We start from the raw sequence: 19,444 nt of genomic DNA on the forward strand, positions 1-19,444 counted from the left end.
CATTCCTGCAGCAAAGCGAAACAAGCAGCAGCCACAGTCAGTGATATCTGGAAATCATAGGAATCACTGTAACAAGACCCCTTGTTTTTACCACACCCTCCATGGAGATAATGTTGTTTCTTGTTGTTATTGCAATATGACTGCAATTAATTTTGTAAATGTCTGAGTTTGCAATCGCTGGGGTTTGGAATCTAGGAAAATAGTATGAAAGAGCCAAAAGAAATGCCATCACAGCTCCCATCCAAAATTACAGAGATTAGGGTAGACATTTACACCCAGAGAGGATCAGGGACATTTCAATCAGGTTTCAATACTAGTGGCCTTTTTTCCATAAACTTGCTACAAAATTATCACTTACCTTTGTTAGTGCTGTGATGACAAGATATACCTTTGTGTCTAAAAAGGGGAATATGCCTTCTTAATTTATCTTCAAGGATTCATCTTATTCACAGGTAGTGTATTTGGTATTAATTGCTATGTAATTGGTATTTGTTACATTGAGGCCTTGTGCTTTTTGACTGAAAGATCTGTATCTTGTTTGACAACAAAGCAGTTATCTGCCAGAGACAGTTGTGTGTTTTATGTTACTAAGAAGAATGAGGAAGAGTGAAATAGCATTTGTTGAAAGTGTAAGAAATTGTATCTCTAGGCAGGCTGTACAAGTAACTTTAACACTGGGTTAAAATGGAATATTGGAATCTGGTACAGAAGTTACTTTAGAATCCTTAGAAAATCTGAGAGTGTAAGTGAAAAAAGAAGGGGCGAAGGGAAACATGAAGACCTGGGTTATGGAAAATGAGAGCAGTGTTGATGGTGCTAATAAAACTTTGTTAAGGGGTTGGCTTTGGGTAGAGATTGTTTTTTCAGGGTCTTCACTTCTGCAGTGCAGATTTGGTTTAGAGTGAGTGTGCAGCTAAAACATGGTAGAACATGATGAAATCAGTTCCCCAGGCTGTATTAATTGACTTCTTCATAAAATCAGAAATTCAGATTGTTTTGTTATCTCTGTGCTGACAAAGCTTTTGTGACATACATCCAACATGGGAATTTACATCTGCAAGCCATATGCAGTTTAACTTTTAAATACTTACAAAAATGGCAGAATCATTAGTTTTCAGCTCATGAATATTAACACTCCTGATGTGATTTTTTTAATAAGTAGCCTGCAAAACTCTTAGCTGAAAGTATGAACTTCTGTATTTCATAATGGCTCATTAGCAAATAGATGGCAAATTTTTCACCTAGTAGAAAAGTAAAAATAATAATTAAAGTGAAAAAGTTTACTCAACACAGTATTCAACTTCTCCTTGATTTAGGGTGAAAAAATCCAGCCTCACTGCTCAGTTATCCTCACTGTGATTCATCAGCTGCTGTCTCCTGGGCAGGTCTGACTGCTGATTGGGCACAGAACTTCTCAAGGTGTGTCTTGTGTTGAGAAGCTTTTGCATTTTGAGAGCACACAATAGACCATGATAGCCTCCTGCTATGGTAAGAACTGTTGTATGTCTGTTTATTAACCTGTACAGTCTCACTGTTAGAAACAGTGCTTGGTGGTTAGTAACAAATAATTATGTGTGTTAGCAGATATTTCCAAATCAACTGTTTGTGGGTTTAAAATCTGGAAAGATTTTAATTTTGGATCCTGATTGTGACAACTATTGCTCAGTATACTAGTAGTGATTTTTAAAATTCTGAATTAAATAACTATGAATATATAATAGCAAGGGGTTATCATCAAATCCAGAGAGAATTAGAGTGAAAAATTTCTTGTAATACTGTAGTACTTTGAGAGAAATGTTGGTAAGATTTAGATGGTCTACATATTTTTATAAAAATTGTATGCAGCAACTAATTGCAAGTTAAGTAATACAAGGAAACTTTCTTCTCATGTTATGTTCAGGGCAATTTTATTTTTTTCAGAGTTATGAATTAGCTTTATATTTTTTTGTGAATTTATTAATCGAAATTATTTGGAAGATAAAATTAATCTGATTTTCACATATCTTTTCAGTTGACTTTGAAAAAATAAGGGAGAATCCTGAGGAAAAATACAGGAATATATTAGAACCATTTTTACTTTGTAATTGATAGGTTTATGTCAGCTTTACTATCAAATAAAAAAATGCAATGACAGGGATTGAGGAGATTTGAAACGTGCTACATAGACAAGTTTGTATGTAAATTGTGATCTAACACTGTTGGAGGATGGCAGAAAAGACTTTGGAAAACAGCAGCTGTAATAGCCAGCAGTGTAATGTCTGCTCTCGTCCTTCACAGCAGTGCTGCTCAGAACTCAGGGCACATGACTGTACTTGTTTCAGCTCTTGGAAAAATGCTGCAGTCATGGCACAGGCAGCAACTTCTTTGTGAGGGATGATACATAGTAAAAGGAGAGTTTCATTTTAATATTACATTAGTAAAAAATTAATTTTAGGATAATGCATAACTGAAAACAAAGAACCTTTTAAGGATAAATAATTAGAAAAGTAACTCTTTCACCACACTATCAAAACCACGAGGGCTTTGTAGATACTCAGAAGCTTCTTGCTATTGAATTACATGGATTGGATTCTAGTGCTTGACCATATTTCTCAATTTTAAAAGCTTTACAGTTGTGTGCTTTAGAATCGTTTATGTACATGAGGAGTGTCTTAACAGTTAGTAAGTAGATTTTTTTCTCAGAATTTTAACTCTGAACACCATCAACACAAGAGGGTGCCAAAATGCTGGTAAAATACTGTTATATGCATAATATACTTTTGCTAAACATGGTTGTTTGATCTCTCCCAGCCTCTTCTTGTTTGCATAAACACCTCCGTGATACTGTGATCCCAGAATACCCCTTTCTAGCTGTTCTTATAATGACACCAAACACATTCTTCTCACCAGCAGCTGGCACCATCAAAGAAAGATTTTTCAGTATGCAAATAAACTTAGCTACAACAGCAATTTATATAATTTATGTCATGTTCTTGTCTTGCATGTGCTGGCTTTAGTTCTATGTGCAGGGGTCAGACACTGGTTTTTACTTCTATATGCCATGCTACAGCAAAGGAGAAAGACAGTAAGAACTCTTAATTCCATTAATCATTCACGGGCAAGATCCTCATGGTGCAATTAAATTAACCATTTCCCATATTTACGGGATGTTTTGTCTGGGTTGAAGCTTTAAGGATCCACGTGTGTCCTACTCTTCAAGTTCATTTCCTCAGTCTTGCAGTCAGTGTGCTGCAACACAAGGAGAATCAAAGTGCAAGTACTATTGATAGAGACAGTTGCACTTCATGAGGTTGGAAATTAGATTTCAAGAAATAAGATGACATGCCTTTGTTGTTTGGATGGCAAAATTATAAAATACTCTGAATTACGTATTTTTAGGTGGGTTTTGCTTTCAAAAGGTGAAGTGTACCATACCTTACAGTCCCTACTGCTGAATCACCACACTATATTTCTAGAGTTGGGTGTAGTTCATCAACCAGCTAGAGAAAGACACAGGTATATGGCTAAAGAATATTCTCAGGAAGTATCTGTCAGATTGGAGTCCAGGAAAATCATTCAGCAGTTTGCAGTCATTGTAATGGTGGATCACAGTAGTGAGTGTCTGCTGTGTGCATGTGCATTCAGTCAAGTGTTCATAAAAGAGCAAATGCTTCTTTGTGTCTTCCTCTTTGGTCACATGCAGTAATAAACTGAGTTCCAACAGCAAACTTCTAAGTATAAACTTCTAGAAAACATTAATTTCATATCCATAACTTTTTCTGTGCGTCCCAGCAGCTGTTTGCAACCACCAGTGCCAGTGTTCAGACACTCATGTATCTGATTTGTTGCACTGGAGTTCCACATCTCGGGGCATTAGTGGCTCCTGCAGTAAATGGCACTCACAAATTGTGCAAGGATTGCGTAATCCTTTGCTGTGGTTATATGAATTGAATTATAATTAGATGCCAAGCTAAGTACTCTTTTTGTCATAGAAAAGAGTTTCTGAAAAAAAGGAAAATAATCTAGTCACTGTTGGAGTCTTTTCTGTATATTTTTAATGAAAGGGCTGGCACTTCATTTGATGGAATAGTGTCTTCAGATTAGTGCTGCTTTCTTAACTGTGTCTAATCTCATTTGATTTAAGCATCATGGAATAATTTAAATAATCAATTTAGCATAGGTTTGTTCAGAAGTTGAGGGGGTTGGCAAATCAGTAAACATCAGTTCATGTTTAATTAGCTAACAGGAATTTTCCGAGACCATTAAACAGGATCTTAACAAAAAAAATTGGATGTAGGCTTGTTAATTTATAGTGAAATTTTGGTGTGGAAACTGAAAACTTTAAATCTGACTCAATTTTCCTTTACACAGAAATTACAAAACAGTTTGTCTATATAATTTTAGTAGCTCTTTCAATAATGTGGAACATTTCTTTTAGTCCCCTTCCATCAACCTATGAAGTTGAAAAGATTAATATTTGTCTCCATCTTTAGATCATTTGCAAGAACTAAAAGAGCATAAAAACTCAGAAATTCCTTTACATATGAATATATCAAATGCAAATACGTGAACTGTGCAGTGTTAGAGCAGTGACCTTCAACCAGACTCTAAGTCAAGAATTTCTGTTTCCAAGGCTTCTCATTCTTGCTGAGTATTTTCCTGGCATAATGTATGGATCTTTTGTGATGTGTTTCTTGCTGGAGAATGAATGGAGGCCCTCTGGCTCATTTATCCTACTGTCTCGCTTGGGATTTGTACTATTTTGCTAGAAAAGAATGTCTAGTGCTCTCACTTTCAACTCTAATCTCTCCATCATTAAGCTTGCTGTAGTAGTTCCCCTTTGCATAACTATTTTCTCAGCTATAGAGCTTAGAGATGGTTTTGAAGAGTAGCTAAGGTTTACAGGATGTATGCTTGTGCTTTTGAAGCTCTCCATCATAAACATGTTATATCTTAGAATGAGAAAAAAACCTCTGTTTTGAGTAATTTTATTTCACTTCCTCCATATACTTTCTTTTCACAGTTTGGTTTGTCTCTTTTTGTATTGTCCTTGTCTCAAACAGTTGATTTAGGGCCAGCTGATACCTTGTCATAACACTGACATGAAAGCTGTCGACTGAAAAGTACAGTGGAGTGTTTTGGTTGATTGGGGCGTGGGGAGTTTGTTGTTTAGTTTTGTTTTCATCAAAAAAAAAAAAAAAAGAGAGACTCATGTTGTATGCAGGCAGATACCATTTAAGAAGAAAAATACCATTACTAAATATATCTGTCTTAATATCCAAGTTAAGGAAATTATCACTTACTGGAAGGTAATTTGGGATTTTTTTCATTGCAATTCCCCCATTTGTGGTTTTTTTCTTACCCTACATTACAACTTCTTTGAATATTAACAATTTTTTTTCAAATTGCATACCTCTGCTGTTAACTTTCCCTTAAGACTTGCCAAAATAAAGCTATTAAAAAAAAATGCCTTGAGGGCAGCATCTCTTTACAGGAATTCAGTCAGAAGACAACATACAAACTGATGCAATTCAACTTTGGAATTTTTTTTTATTAATGGGGAGAAAAATAATGTATTTAGAAAATAGAAACCTATTATCTAGGCAACTCTTGATCTACTTCTAGAGCTATTAGCATGTTTACAGACTCTACCACTAGTGAAACTGCACTACTGCTCATGCAACAGTAGGGAAAAAAAAAAAACAAACAAGGAAAATTTTAGTCATTCTCACATGTCAGTTTTTTTCTCTAATCATGTTTTACTGCAGGCTTTCAGTTACTTATTTTGGTCTGTGTTAGACTCTTGTTCTCTATTCTCTTTACTCTGCCTACTTACTTCAGCTTAAAATTTTCTTCTCACTGGTTTTAACTACTGCTTTTCTTCTTCTTTCCTGCATCTCACATTTATCTGTGTCTTTCTTGTTAATACCGAGTTTATTTCCTACTTTCTGAAAGTACTATTAGAAGGATCCTCTAGAAGCAGAGTCCATGCAACTGTAAGCAGAAAAGTGAAAAATTAAAGGACAAGATAGCTTGAGGAGCAGGATAAAATAGAGTTGCTTAGTTAAAAAAAACTGCAACAAAATTTTAAAATATCAGAATTAGCAAAAACTGTCTAGGAAACTAATCATATTACTTTGCTTATGAAGTTTGGGGACCATCAGTAAGTGCAGTGCCCTTCACAGGTGGTCCATTGTTTTCCATGTATAAGTTCTGTACACCCATGCCCAGCCCTGTCATTAGAAGTGAGAGCAGAAAATTTCTATATAATATTAAGTATTGCATGGAAATATTCCTTTATATTGTAGCTTAAAGTACTTGAGAGATTTCAATATAGTTCTCTCAAGTATACATTTTAGTACAATGACTACTGTGTTACAGCGTGGTGCACTTCCTTCCTCATATTTCTAGATTGATCTGTGTGACTTTTAAAATTAACACAGGTGCTTATGTTAACAAAGTGCAGGTTTGACAGTGCAATTCTGCCCTTGAAACTCGCTTGTCCTTGAAACCCACCTGTTCCAGCAGAGGTCAGACTCTCCTCCTGCAGTAAGCCTAATGTAGGCTCGCTTGGAAAGCCTTCTATTGAGCAAACCCTCCAGGACAGGGGATGAGCTGTTCTGGTTAGTTCCATTTTGTGGGATACTTCTGCTGATGTGCAAGTCTGTATTGTTTTTGCATGCAGATGTACTTTTGTATTGTAAACACTTAGAATATCTTTGAAATAGGTGGGGCATTAAATGAAGGAAAATATATCAAGGCAGAGCTGCTCTTACCACTGCAGAGTTGTAACTGAGCTTTGTCTTTTGCTCTTCTAATGCGAATGCATAAAGCTTCAGGCAGATGGCAGAGGAAATGTATAATAAATTAAACTTAAAAGCAATGAAACTCTCGGTTTGCACATGATATACTATAAAATTTGTGATCAGTTTGTATCTGATAATTGCAGGACTACAGCCAACACAACCAAAGCAATACTACAGGTAGAAGCCCAGTGCTTCAGCTGCAACGCATTAGGATTTTAACCCAAATTAAGATGCCTGTGCCACTGAACAGGTGTTCAGATATTGCTGCAAATTAAGGGCTTGGCTGAAGCAATCAGCTTTGCTTTGAACATCAGATGAGATCCCTCAAGTTACACTTGAACCAAAGTTCTATTGGAAGGTGTCCTAGTCCTACCCTGCACCATCCTGCCTCTGCACTCATGCTGTTCTTGGAGCAGATTGCTACAGAATTTGGTGAGGGAAGGCTGGAGAGCTTCTGAGGAAGAGGGTCAGTGCACAGCAGTGTCTGTAGGAGCTTTTCATGGGAACGTTGCTGAACAGAAGTCAGCAGATAAGGAAAGCTCAGTGGTCATGATTGAGAAATCAACAGAATTCAGCCTCCATTTAAGGATCGTTCATGGCTTGAGTGCAGTAACACTGCATCACAGAGTACGAGGGAAATAGGAAGGGACTGCAAAGAAATCCTTTGTGCTATCTGCAGAAATACTGAAAAAACTGGAATGTAGATGGATTTGGTAAGGAATTAAGTTTGCTACCACAAAATTAATCAAAAATACTCTGAACAAATTTGAATTGGCATTGCAAGTTTAGACTGGCTCAGCATTTTGTTTTATCTACCTGTGGTGCTTTTTATCTGTCTCTAGTACTCCTGGCACTGCTTATACCATATCTTCAAAGGGGAAGGAAGTAGTTCTTTGTTTATGAGACTTGCCCTGCATTTACAAAAATATGGCTAGTAGCATTTTTGCATCTAAGCTCAGATGATTCAAAGAAATTGCTGACTTGTTAATAGTGTTTTCTCTAACTGGAACCTAAGTATTTTAACATTTAAACTCTTTAGCTATTTGTGTCCAACAATGTACTACAAACCAAGTTTTGCTTTCTCCATATACAATCACATGTAAGTAAAGGATCTGGCTTTTACGGATAGATTGACTCACTAAGAAAGTTGATGAGGTTATGACCCATCTTGCCCTTTATGGCTGAGCTCTCCATAGAGCAGCTTCCTATGTGTTTTAGCCCAATTTTTAGTGATTCTCAGCCATTTTTTTTTATTGCTAATTGTCTCAGTGCAAGTTATGTAGTACTGTGAGTTCTAACCCTAATTGCCATGTATACAAGGACATTCTGTTTAGAAAACTGAGAAAATATCAATCTGAAATTAAAACAGAATTTATATTGAAACTTCATTTGTTCCAGTTTTGTGCCCAGTGCCTTACAGAATCATTCTTATTGAATACAATAATTTATTTTAATAAACACATTTATTTGATCTTGGCTATCTTATCTTTTCCAATCAAATGATTCTATGATTTTTCATCATTTTTAGGAAATGCACTATTTTTCTTTTCGTTTTTAATTATGGGTTGATTAAAAAGAAACAAATCAGCAAGCAATTTTACTTTCTGAGGGTGCTGAATTTACTAATAAATTATTTTTAATTTCAAAAAATTTTCTTGCAGAAACAAAGCTCAGATAAACTAAACTTTTTGTTCTAATCCATTTCAACACAAAATCAGCTTGGCTTACTCAAACCACATTTATCAGTGTCTTAAGCTAAGAAGATTGATTTAGCATTGGGGTATGTGAGAAGTACCACCATAGTCCTTCCTTTTGTTACACTGCAAAAACTGCCACGTGGGTGCAGAATGCAGTACAGCTTGAGAGCACATTTGTCTGTTGGTCATGATTTAGAAAACACACCTGTGATGTATTTTGTTGTTATTTCTGCTGGCAGTTTAATTCTTATCACAAGTCAATTTTGGTAGATTAGAGTTTGGTTAGATGAGTTCCAAATCCTGGGGTTAATTAGTCATGTGAATATCTTAGGCTTTTTTTAAAAACTGTGTTATTTGTAGAATTTCTTGAAAGAAAGACTTAAGTTAACCATAAAGTTTTAAACACCAAAAAGCAAATAAAAATAATATTAAAAAAAAAAAAGTGGAGCTTTTTCACAAGTTCTCTGTCTCTGAGCAGCCTTATTAAAAAAATGGCAGTCCTACTATTTCTTTCCTATTCTGAAGGACAGAATTGCTGAAGAGGAATATATTGAATGATAAAACATTTCAGAAATCCATTGCAGTAACTAGTAGTTACAGAACTTGAAACAGGCCATGGTCCTGGATCTGCACATTTCAAAAAAAACCACACAATGTGCGGGAGCACAATTTTGTGTTTTCAGTAAAACTGGACCATTTCACATATCCAGTTTAGCATCTGACCACACAAATGGTACACTTGGTGCAATGGAGGTGAGGAACTTCTGGGTTCATATGGCTGAGGAATTGAAAGGAGCAGGACTAGAATGTTGAATTTGGATCAGTCTACAGCAAAATTTTAGCACAGAATTACAGATATAAACTCCATTTTTCTCCATCCCCTCTCCCCACAGAGAGCTTAGCGTGTTGGCTTTAATCAGATTTCTGATTATGTGGCATATGTATTTACAGTCTGTTACTGTTGGGTGCATTATAGGCTCTGGCTGTTCAAGCTGAGAAGCAGCTGTGGAGTCTTTTCAACAGTGAATACTCAGTGAATGGCTCAATTTCAGCACTGAACTAACACACTGCTTGTGCAGGTAGGATGAACTCCCATCTGGCTACAAAAGACCACACAGACACAGAAAGAGGAAAGATTTACTAGCCTGTAGTGACCAACACTTTCTGTGTAAGTGTTTGATTATGTTAGTTCTATTTATTCATTTGACTCTGATCACATAAATACTGTTACAATTAGCTCTAGGTTCAAAAGATCTGCTAAGCTTGTTGTACTGAATGTATTTGGGGATTTGTATTAGTCTTTTCTGGTGACATACTGGGTTCATTAATACTCGATCACCTGATTGCTGTCATTTCACCTGTATTAAGCACAAACATTTGCCATTTCTGGGAATCAAAAAACATACACAGTACACTAATTTTAACTTCAGACCAGTGACAGGAGAATGTACAATGTCTAATCTGGCTGTAGAGATTGGGAATTGCCCATACACTGGGTCAACTACTGTTAAAATCTGCAAGAGCAAAGTGACACTTTCAAAATTCTTTGAACTAATTTGCACTAGTGGGGCAGCTTTGTGCCACATCTGCATTCCATGTGCAATGTAAGAACATTTGCATGAATTGGACCAAAAGTCTCTTCCTAGGACAAACTTTTGCTTACATGAGTGTTGTAAGAACATAAGTATTCAGGGATATTTACTACCCCAGCAGGTCACCACAGCTGTAAGTAATTCATACTGTAAGCATTTTCAGAGATTTTGGTTGTGTATTTATTTGTTTTTAATAGTTTTTTATTTGTTGTCTACCTGCATAGACCATATTTTAAACTCATTTATCTTTTTGCTACCCAAGACATGAGTGATATTATGTCCCCCAATGAATAAGATTGTGTGAAAAACTGCTGCTTCTGTTTTAGAATTTTGGCTTAATAATTAAAAATATGTTGATGTTATGAAATAGAGAAAGTTGCACTCCTGTATGTAAGGAAAATAAATGAAGGGTAGTTAATCTATACCTTCCATTAGCAGTACAAAAAGAATGATGAACCACTGTCTTGGTTGTTTCTTTTAAGCTACTGGTGATAAGTATTGACATCCCACCAACTGAAAATACCTGATTTGAAGTCTGACATAAAGTAGCTTGATGTCTGTGGCATTTGTTGTGAGATGTCTGGCATGAAAAATCTGCTGTGTGGTTGCTGAGTTGCTGAGTCAGTATGTATTTAACTCCTGATTGGTACTTTGTAGACTATTTATCTTTAGACAAACATTGGCCAGAAGAGCATATACAAGTTGAGTAATGTTTTGTATTTGTTTCTCTGTAGTCTGCAACAGATTTGCTAAATGTTGGATTGACATAAAAATCCATGTTAGAAGTATTCCTTCAATGCCTAGAACCAACAATATTTATGCTAATAGTTTCTTTTTAAAGAATCCTTACATCCTTCACAACAAATTTCACAAAAAATATTTTTGGATTTAAAATCATTTGAACAAGGAAACATGAAGCAAATCAGGGACTAAAATAAATGAATCGGAGTATTGATAGCCTGTTCAGCATTTTATGTTATACTGCATATTCCTAATAGCTCTGTCTGCTCTGAGCTATTCTGGTAAAACCACTCCTCTGGGTTCAGGCTGAACAGCATGTGTAATGTCTGTGACAGTCTGAGTCTTGGAGATGGAATTGGATGAACAGAGTAGTCTATTCAGATAAGTGTAGGACATTCATTCACATGGAAATCATTCCTGGCACAGCTGAAACAAAGTATGAGTGGAAGAGGAAACAAAAAGGAGCCACAGCGAGCTGCACTCCCAGCACCAGTAAATCAGCAGAGCTCCATTGTTCATGATAAATGTAAGTTACTCCACATCAGTCTCACCTACAGTTTTAAGAGATGGTGGTGACACATAGTCCTGCAGTAAAGTATTGCTTTAGATTAATTTGAAACCCAATTCTCAGCTATGTGTAGAAACCATGGTATATCAGAGCAACAGAAAGCTTTAAAGTGAAATGATTTTTACCTTCCTTAAAAGCCCATGGATGTTTTTCTGTAGTACTGAAAAGTTGTATGAGACAGTTTACTTCAGTAAAGGGTAGAAAAAGTGCAGAGCTAGCCTAGTACCAGCCAAAACCTAGCATGATACCTAGGAAATCTGTATTTTTCTGAATTTTGTTGTGTCAGATGTGCTTCCACTAGGAGGAGTTGTCATCATATCCTTACCTTATAAGATTATCAGACTTGTGGTTTAATTTAACTCATTTGATGCAAATGGAATAGTTCACAATGTAACTATAAACAACCTATAAAGTTCACCTATGTCTACCAAGCTTGTAGTATACAAACTGCTAATTAGTAGTAATCTAAATATGAAAATAAGCTTGCAGCTTTTTATCCTACAAGCAAACTTAGGTTTATCTTTTGCATTATGGCAAAAATTAAATTTATTTCTTAGAGATTACAATTCATTTTCAATTTCAAATTTTCCATAGAACTTTGAGAATTTCAATTTTAAATTATGTTTTAATAGTTCCATTTAGGGGAAAAGCTTGAAATTAAATGCCTAGAAATTCCAAAATGACAAAAGAAAAGTTAAATCTCCTATGTACATAGTCTTAGGAATTTTTTAACATATATTTTTTTGTTTAACACTTACATTGCAAATACTGGTCATGACTTTAAAATATGGTGGTTTAGAAGTTTCAATGGGACATTCTTTTCATTTGTATTTTAAATTCAATGTAATAGGTCACTGCTTGAATTTAAGTGCCTGTTTTGATCTGTTTGCAAATGAAGTGTTGCAAGGTAGTTCTATATTTGGTGATACACAGTTTTGCTTTGTTTTTGCTACTGATTTCCTCTGCTCATCTCTTTCCAACAAATCATGAAATATGATTCTAGTAAAATGTGTGTTTTGGTCACTTTTCAGTGATAAAGTTTCTGCATACACTCACATGGAAAAAAGAGACCTTAATCACGCCTGTCCTTTGATTAAGAGAGAAAGGGATTGTTTAAGAATACATTAACTTGGTATATTTAAAAGACTTTCAGATTATTCTAGAGGGGGGAAAAAAACTTAACAGATTTTAAACCTCTTGGGAATTACAAACCAGAACTGAATTTTTTAATGCAGCTTAATCATTTCTCCTGTTCAAGGGTCCTGATTTTTGCACTGAATCAAAAAGCTGCAGTGATTTAGAGTGCTGCCACTCCCTAGAGAATTACCACTCTTTTTACTGTAGTTGTTCCCAGAACACAGTTGGCCAAAGGAAGGCTGTACCTTACTTTATTTTGCAGTCCAGGATACATTAAAGGGTTCATGTTTATGTGTAGACTCTGTGCTGGATGGCAGAGGGGTCCATAACCTGTAGCAGGATTTGACTGGATGCTTCATGTCTCAAATTTTCACTTTTGCTGTGTAAGCAGCTCCTTGTTATTGCTTTGTGGCAGCACAAGTTTTTTTTGTGGATGTACAGTGAAGGAAAGAAGACACCTGAGTTGACTTGAAATAACAGCTCCTTCTGGGTAATTTTTTCTACCAGGTCAAGTCTCTCTCAGATATTTTTTCATTATTTCTTTGTGTATTTTCTACATGTTATAACAGGGATTTATCAGAGGTACTACTTTGATAATTTAATTTCTTTGTTTCATTTTGTTAAACCATCATCACTGTAAGAATATAAGCCTCTTTTCACATTATGTTCTTATGCTTTCTTTTTCCCTCTTCACCTTTGATGCCTTGTGCATGAGGTTTCTACATAGGTCACGTTCCCATCTATGAAACTTTCTTACTTAAGTGGTTCTTCCCTTGTAAGATGTTTTTTTCATTCAAGTCTAGAGCTGGAATCTGATTGTAAAATTTATTACATGAGTTATTGGTCACCTATTATTGCTTTTAATGCAGAGTTAACCAAAACATCAAGGTTTTACATGTTGTTCCTATCTAATAAAAAAAAGAATGGAGGTCATTTGCTTGTGATGTCATCCAGCATCCAGTTTATGTGCAATGTACCAAGCTCTGTTCCTGTGAATACAGAGAGGAAGGAATTTTTGGTCCTAGTCTCCAACTCTTTTTAGCTACAGTCCTTGGCCTAATAAGTGCTTTCTCTAGTTATTAGTGCACAGTATCAGTATTTGTTTGATCAGTGTTCAGCAGAACTTTGGTTCTGCTGGTGGATTGCTTTTCAGGTACTTCTGCTGTTTCTGTCTCTTGCCCTGTCTTCCAGGAGCCCTTCTCTTTTTGCTAGCAGAAAAGATGGACTTGGCTTTATAATAGACTTTAATAAATGCATTATTACCAGCCTATGGCTTTATTAGGTTAGGAGAAGCTTGTCCAGTTCTTAACTGCAAAATTTATTTAAGGCAGTAGGTTAGAACAAGTATCATGGAATTACCATTACTATAGAAACAAATCTCAGAAGAAGGTGGTTATTTTTCTCACTAAAATTTTAACACTTCTGTGGAGATGAATCAAGCTTTGGGGTCATTGACTGACACCTTCTGGCTTTCCCACTCTGCCTTTAGTATTCCTTTTACAAAAGAGATATCTTTTAAGGTTTTTCCAAAACACACAGATTTACTGTCTTAAATTGTAAATCTGTGTACTTTCAAAAATTAACTGTACTAACATGTCTTACACTTGACAAATTGTTTAAAGAAGAGAGAGGAGAAATGGAATTATGACCTGGCCTACAAAAGGAAAAGTAGGTTTTTTTGTGCTATGGTGGTAAAATCTCTGAGACTTGACATCACAAGCTTCATGACCACTTCCAGTTTTTTCAGTTTTTCATTCTACAGCATTCAGAAATTGGCACTCAAATGACAGAAACTTTCTGCTGCTTGAACATGCATTACAATACAACGTTGCTGAATGAGTTGCTTAGTTAAGCACAAACAGTCGTGATCAGTAAAGGGAAACAGACCTTTGGTCAGTTATTACTCAGTGCCACAACGCAGGACATGAGGTGTACATGATGTTGCATGGGAAGGTCACATTTATTGAGGCTGTAACTTAGAGGGTTCGTTGATTTCATTAACGACAGAAAAAGATAAAGATACATGTGAAGTGGAAGGGCATCAGAACCTATCTGAAAACAAAACTGATGGGCCTTTCATTCAAGTTAGGAAAGCATGCCAACTTTAAGTGATTAAAAACCTTAAAAAAACTTACTTAGGCAAGTATCTGATAAATCAATTTATACTAATAAATTATTTTGTCACAGCAGGAGGCTAGTTTTAATCTGGAAGTATGATCCTAGTCAATTTTGCTGAAATAGAAAAAGCACAATAAGGGAAATGACTTTCCAGATGAGATGAAAGTGCTGGCTGTGCTGACTCACACGAGTAATTTTGTTAGGGCAGGATTATACCATGATATGTGGCTTGATCCTTGTCATATCACTGCCTGAATCCCAAAGGGAGACTGAAAAAGGAGCATGAATTACTGTGCCTGGAATACTTAGTATAATCACACAGTGATGTGGAGTTACTGAATCGTGGTGCCTTTGTCATACACACTTTTTAAAAATTAGTGATGCTAATTTGCCAAAACCATAGCTGAAGTAAAACTCTGATATTACATATTACTTACCTTGTGTTTGCAGTATAACAAGGCAATAGCAGCAGCAGCAGCATCTTTTAATGGTTCTGGGATACTGTGATAGAGGAAAGAAGCAATGACTTATCAGTCCAGTAAAGCATTGTAGTGTGAACAATTGGATTTAAAAGCTACATATAAAACACCTTTCTCTGTGCATCACGTGTACCCCTCTGTGGATAACTGCAACTGTGAGGGACAATGCAGGCAAGCACTCTGAAAGTAAAAGTTCAGCTCAGTAGATCAGAGACCCATGCTAGGAATCTCCATTATTGCTAATTTCATAACTTTTTAGCAGTAACTTGATTTCATAAAAGCCTCTGAACAGGTAGTGTTCTGAAATAGAATGATTCAAACTTAGGTGGGATTTAAATTGTTTATTTTTATATTAAAAATATATAAAATATATATTTATATAAAAACCCTCAAAATTATATAAATTATGTGGATAGTTCTACAAGACTTTCCATGTAAGGAGTCCAGAATAACTTCACTGTTCAGCTTGTTAAATAATAACAGAACTATAATTGAATAAATAGAAGCAAGTGGTTCTATCCCAAAAATCTGATGACCTGACTAAACCTATGATGATCTCATTTTGTAGGTCCTTAGATGTACAGGAACTGACAGTGTTTAGAATAGATAAATAGAACAGGGATCTTGTATTTCTCTGCAATACATGCTGTCTTTTTTTATTTTCTTCCCTTCCTTTCCCTGGAAAGAAAGGATATTAATTTCATAATAGGGAAAAAATATGTGCCCAAAATCTGCTACATACTTTGCCAGTGTGTTCATAATCATACTTTGCATCTTGAAAAATTTGGCATTACCTGCCTTAAGGAAAAGTTAATCCTGTTTCAGAGATAAATAGTGTAAAAGTAGAACAATAGGAAACTCCCTCTGCCTACAACCACATCTCACAGTGATATATTTAGTGAGTTTTACAATTTGTTTTGCAATTCCATTTTACTCTTGACCTTGATCAGGCTATGAATATATCTTGAGTCCTGACCACTAGGCTGTACCCAGCATCCAATGAACAGTGTAATATTGGTTGAATAAGAGTTGAGTTTATTCACCAAAACTACCATTAGCAGAAAGACCAGAAAGGCAATTAGTTGTGTTGTGAAAGAGAATTTTTTTTCTCCTTCAGCTGTAGGAACAAATTTTTCATTAAAATAAAAAGGATAAGTCTACCAAGGTGTTAGCAAAGACTTAATAGCATGGGAAAGTGTGCCATAAATAATCCCCTTCAAAGGTGTAATTGCAGTATATTTGAGAGCAATGCATCTTGTATTTCTTAGTATCTTGTCATACAAGAGTAACAACATTTTCTGCTTGAGTTTTGTTTTGTATAGGGGTTTGGACAACAGGGGTATTGGCATTTCTTTGTTGCTTGGGTTTTTTTAAATATAAATTAATAACAGAGCAAATGCAGCTAGTCAAGTAAGATTAGATAGCCACTGTTTATCACTGTATTGTTAAAGAGAATGTTGCTCTGTGGAAATTCTGGGATTCCTTTCATGCTTTGTGGAGAATTTCTCTTTGTTCTGGGATGATAAGTGTGATGACTTTCTACCAATTACTGTAGATTTTTTAAATTGTCCTGTACTAATATGGTACCCTAAGTATTCACAATTAAATATAAAATTTGTAGTCTTAAAAATATATTTTCTTAGTGAAGTTGTTCGACAGTTTCGAAAACAAGCTCCTTTATGACAAGAAATTTGAAGTCTCTTGCTTTAAAATGTATGAACCAGAAAAGAGGTATTTGTCCATTGTTTTATTTATGCTTTAGCCAGCTAGCTGTGTTTTTCCTTTTATCTCTCTGAGAATCATATGCCCTTCGTGCTGACCATCTTGCAATCTGAAAGTATCTGCTTAAAGCAAACCATAAATGAAAGATGTCAGTGGCTGAACTTGTCCTCGCCTCACATAAGAATGTTCTTAGGCTTTAACATTCCTCAAGGAAATTCTTTTGTGGTGTGTCAATTAAATGTGGAGATTTTCTGGTCAATGTTAGTCCACAAGATACCCTTAGTTACTGGAATGCCACAGTTCTTTAGATGTATACTCATCATCCATAAGCTGCAATATTTTCAAAATAATGAAAAATTTGAAATAAAGCAAATAATATAACACATTAGTATTTCAACAGACAATAGAGGGATTTCACAATGGGACTTGGAAATTAGCAGATTTGTTCTTTAACAGACTATGAAGTGACAAATTCCAGAATTACAACTTCCACACTGTAACTGTGTATGTCTCTCTGAAGTGCAGCCATTTTGACTTTACTTTTTTTCAAGGTTGAGGCAAAATTCAGAGGGGCTTCCAAAACAATGTCAGTTCCAAAAGATTTTTTTATATTACGAACAGTTGCTTTTTTGTGTGTTGCTGAAATGCTTTTAAAACATTTCTAGGAATGTATTGTCCATTGACACAAATAATACTGCTACCGTGGCCTACCTTTCTGCAGAACAATATTTGTAGCTTTGCAATTTTTATTAAAAAAAAGCAAAAAAACAAGAAACAAAAAAAAAAAAAAAAAAAAAAAAAAAAAAAAAAAAAAAAAAAAAAACCAAACCCAAATATCAAATCCTTTCTAGTGTTCCAAGAATTATGAAAATGCTAAATGGCTTTCCCCATCTTACAGAAAGCAACAGTGACTCTTTGCTTATCATAGCATGTCAGCCTTCAGGGCAGTTTCTTGTGTATTCATAGTAGACAGATGTATTAGTACATGTGGTTTGTAGCTGAAAAGTCATAATTACAGAGAGCTAATGAGCAACTATTTCTTCTGAAGTATATGAGAAGACAATGAAATGCACTAGGTGTCTAAACATGAGTATCTCCTACTTCTGGCATCTGAGTTCTGACAAAAAATGTCCAGACCACAAGTTAGATTTAGAATTGGGCATCCTTGAATTGATTTACTCTATGCTCAAACTTTCACGTAGATGTGTCTTCACAAATGCAGCAATTCTTGGAAGCTTAAGTATTTGTCTGTGCAGATCTTGCATAATTGCTTACATGGAGCAGTGATAGTGGAGAGTATTGTATGTCTTTTATCTTCTTATGTCCATCATATATCCATCTTAATATCTATCTTTTATTTCATCTTAGCAACTGAGGATAAAAGTAATGAAAAATATTTTAATTTACACATAACTCAAAATCAGATGACCCAATAAGAACAAACTGCAAAAATCTTTCAGTTGCTTTTTTCCTTAGAAATATTCTGTAACAGGTTGACTTCAGCTATGTTCCCACCTTGGACAAACACCCACCACAGAATCTTAGTCATTTTGACAGTCTTACAGAGAATGCAGTTTCCTCCACACCCTTCATATTCTTACAGAAAACACTGCTCCTTTTGCTATTCCTCTTTATTTAATGCATTTTTTCATGTGTCGCACACGTAAGAAGAATGACGACATCACTGAACGAGGTATTGAGAAACATGCTTTGAACACAAAGGCTGAGTATATTTTAATTGATACTGCAGTATCAAGTAACTGTTGATTCATCTTCCAAAAGATTAATTCAGCTACAAGAGCCAAACAAAATATAGTATTCAATATTCCCTGCTTGTATGAGAATTACAATGAAACAGTGAAATAGAGGTAAAAATCTTAAGGCACAGATTATAATGTATCTCTTACCATGCAGCCAAAAAAGTGTTACGCTCTTTGTACTAAATAGTAAAATTTGCAATTTTGAAGTGCTTTCTGAGTTCAATTTAACATTCCTAAGCAACGTTATTTATAATCTGGTTTTGTTTTTCAGAGTCATAGGCATTGGGAAGGAATAGATAATGAAGTATCTACCCATTTCTAACTGGCTGACCCAGCTTGGTCTTGGAGAATACTGCACACTCTTTGAACAATATGATGGCATAGAGGTGAGAATTAACATTTTCTCAAGAATTTTATTGAAAAAGGACAAGTAAGATCTTTAAAGCTACTAAAAAACCCCAACCAAAATGTGTCTATGAAAGTTTCCATTGTATTACTCTGAGCATCTGCTGTTCAGTACTGGAGTTAACAACAATCTTAGTTGTGTTCCTTCTTACAAACTTTTTGCTGAAGTTTGAAGAGCAGGCATATTGAATTTGTACTCCTTTGTGTGTTTCTTGGAGGATGATTTTGGGTCTTTGAGAAAAGCAATGGTACCCTCTGTCATTGTTGCCAAAGCTGAAAAATCCTTTCTACTGAAATGTAAATTCAGCATTAGTACCAACTTTTGCATTTGAGCAAACCTAGAAAAGAATAAATTAAAAGTAAGAAGTATGCAACTCTCTACTTTTATGTCTTTAGTTACAAATCAGTTATCATTTGAGAAAGAATGTTACATTCTCAGG

The 19,444-nt window shown here is 35.3% G+C and overlaps 1 protein-coding gene across 2 annotated transcripts in view; it reads left to right on the forward strand.

Annotated features, from left to right (window-relative positions):
- Positions 1 to 1,385: 1,385 nt before the first annotated feature.
- Positions 1,386 to 19,444, forward strand: part of BCAR3 (BCAR3 adaptor protein, NSP family member) — an 85,365-nt gene continuing 67,306 nt past the window's right edge. The window contains exons 1-3 of one of the 2 annotated variants that reach the window (XM_079313661.1): positions 7,252 to 7,485; positions 9,459 to 9,561; positions 18,871 to 18,985. In XM_079313661.1, coding sequence (XP_079169787.1) covers positions 18,899 to 18,985 — 87 coding nt within the window. In that variant the 5' untranslated portion in view covers positions 7,252 to 7,485; positions 9,459 to 9,561; positions 18,871 to 18,898. Of the gene's footprint in view, positions 1,489 to 7,251; positions 7,486 to 9,458; positions 9,562 to 18,870; positions 18,986 to 19,444 lie in introns of those variants that run through there. The other variant, XM_079313660.1, reaches the window with a different exon arrangement.

Source organism: Erithacus rubecula, assembly GCF_903797595.1.
Source record: "Erithacus rubecula genome assembly, chromosome: 10".
NCBI lineage: Eukaryota > Metazoa > Chordata > Aves > Passeriformes > Muscicapidae > Erithacus > Erithacus rubecula.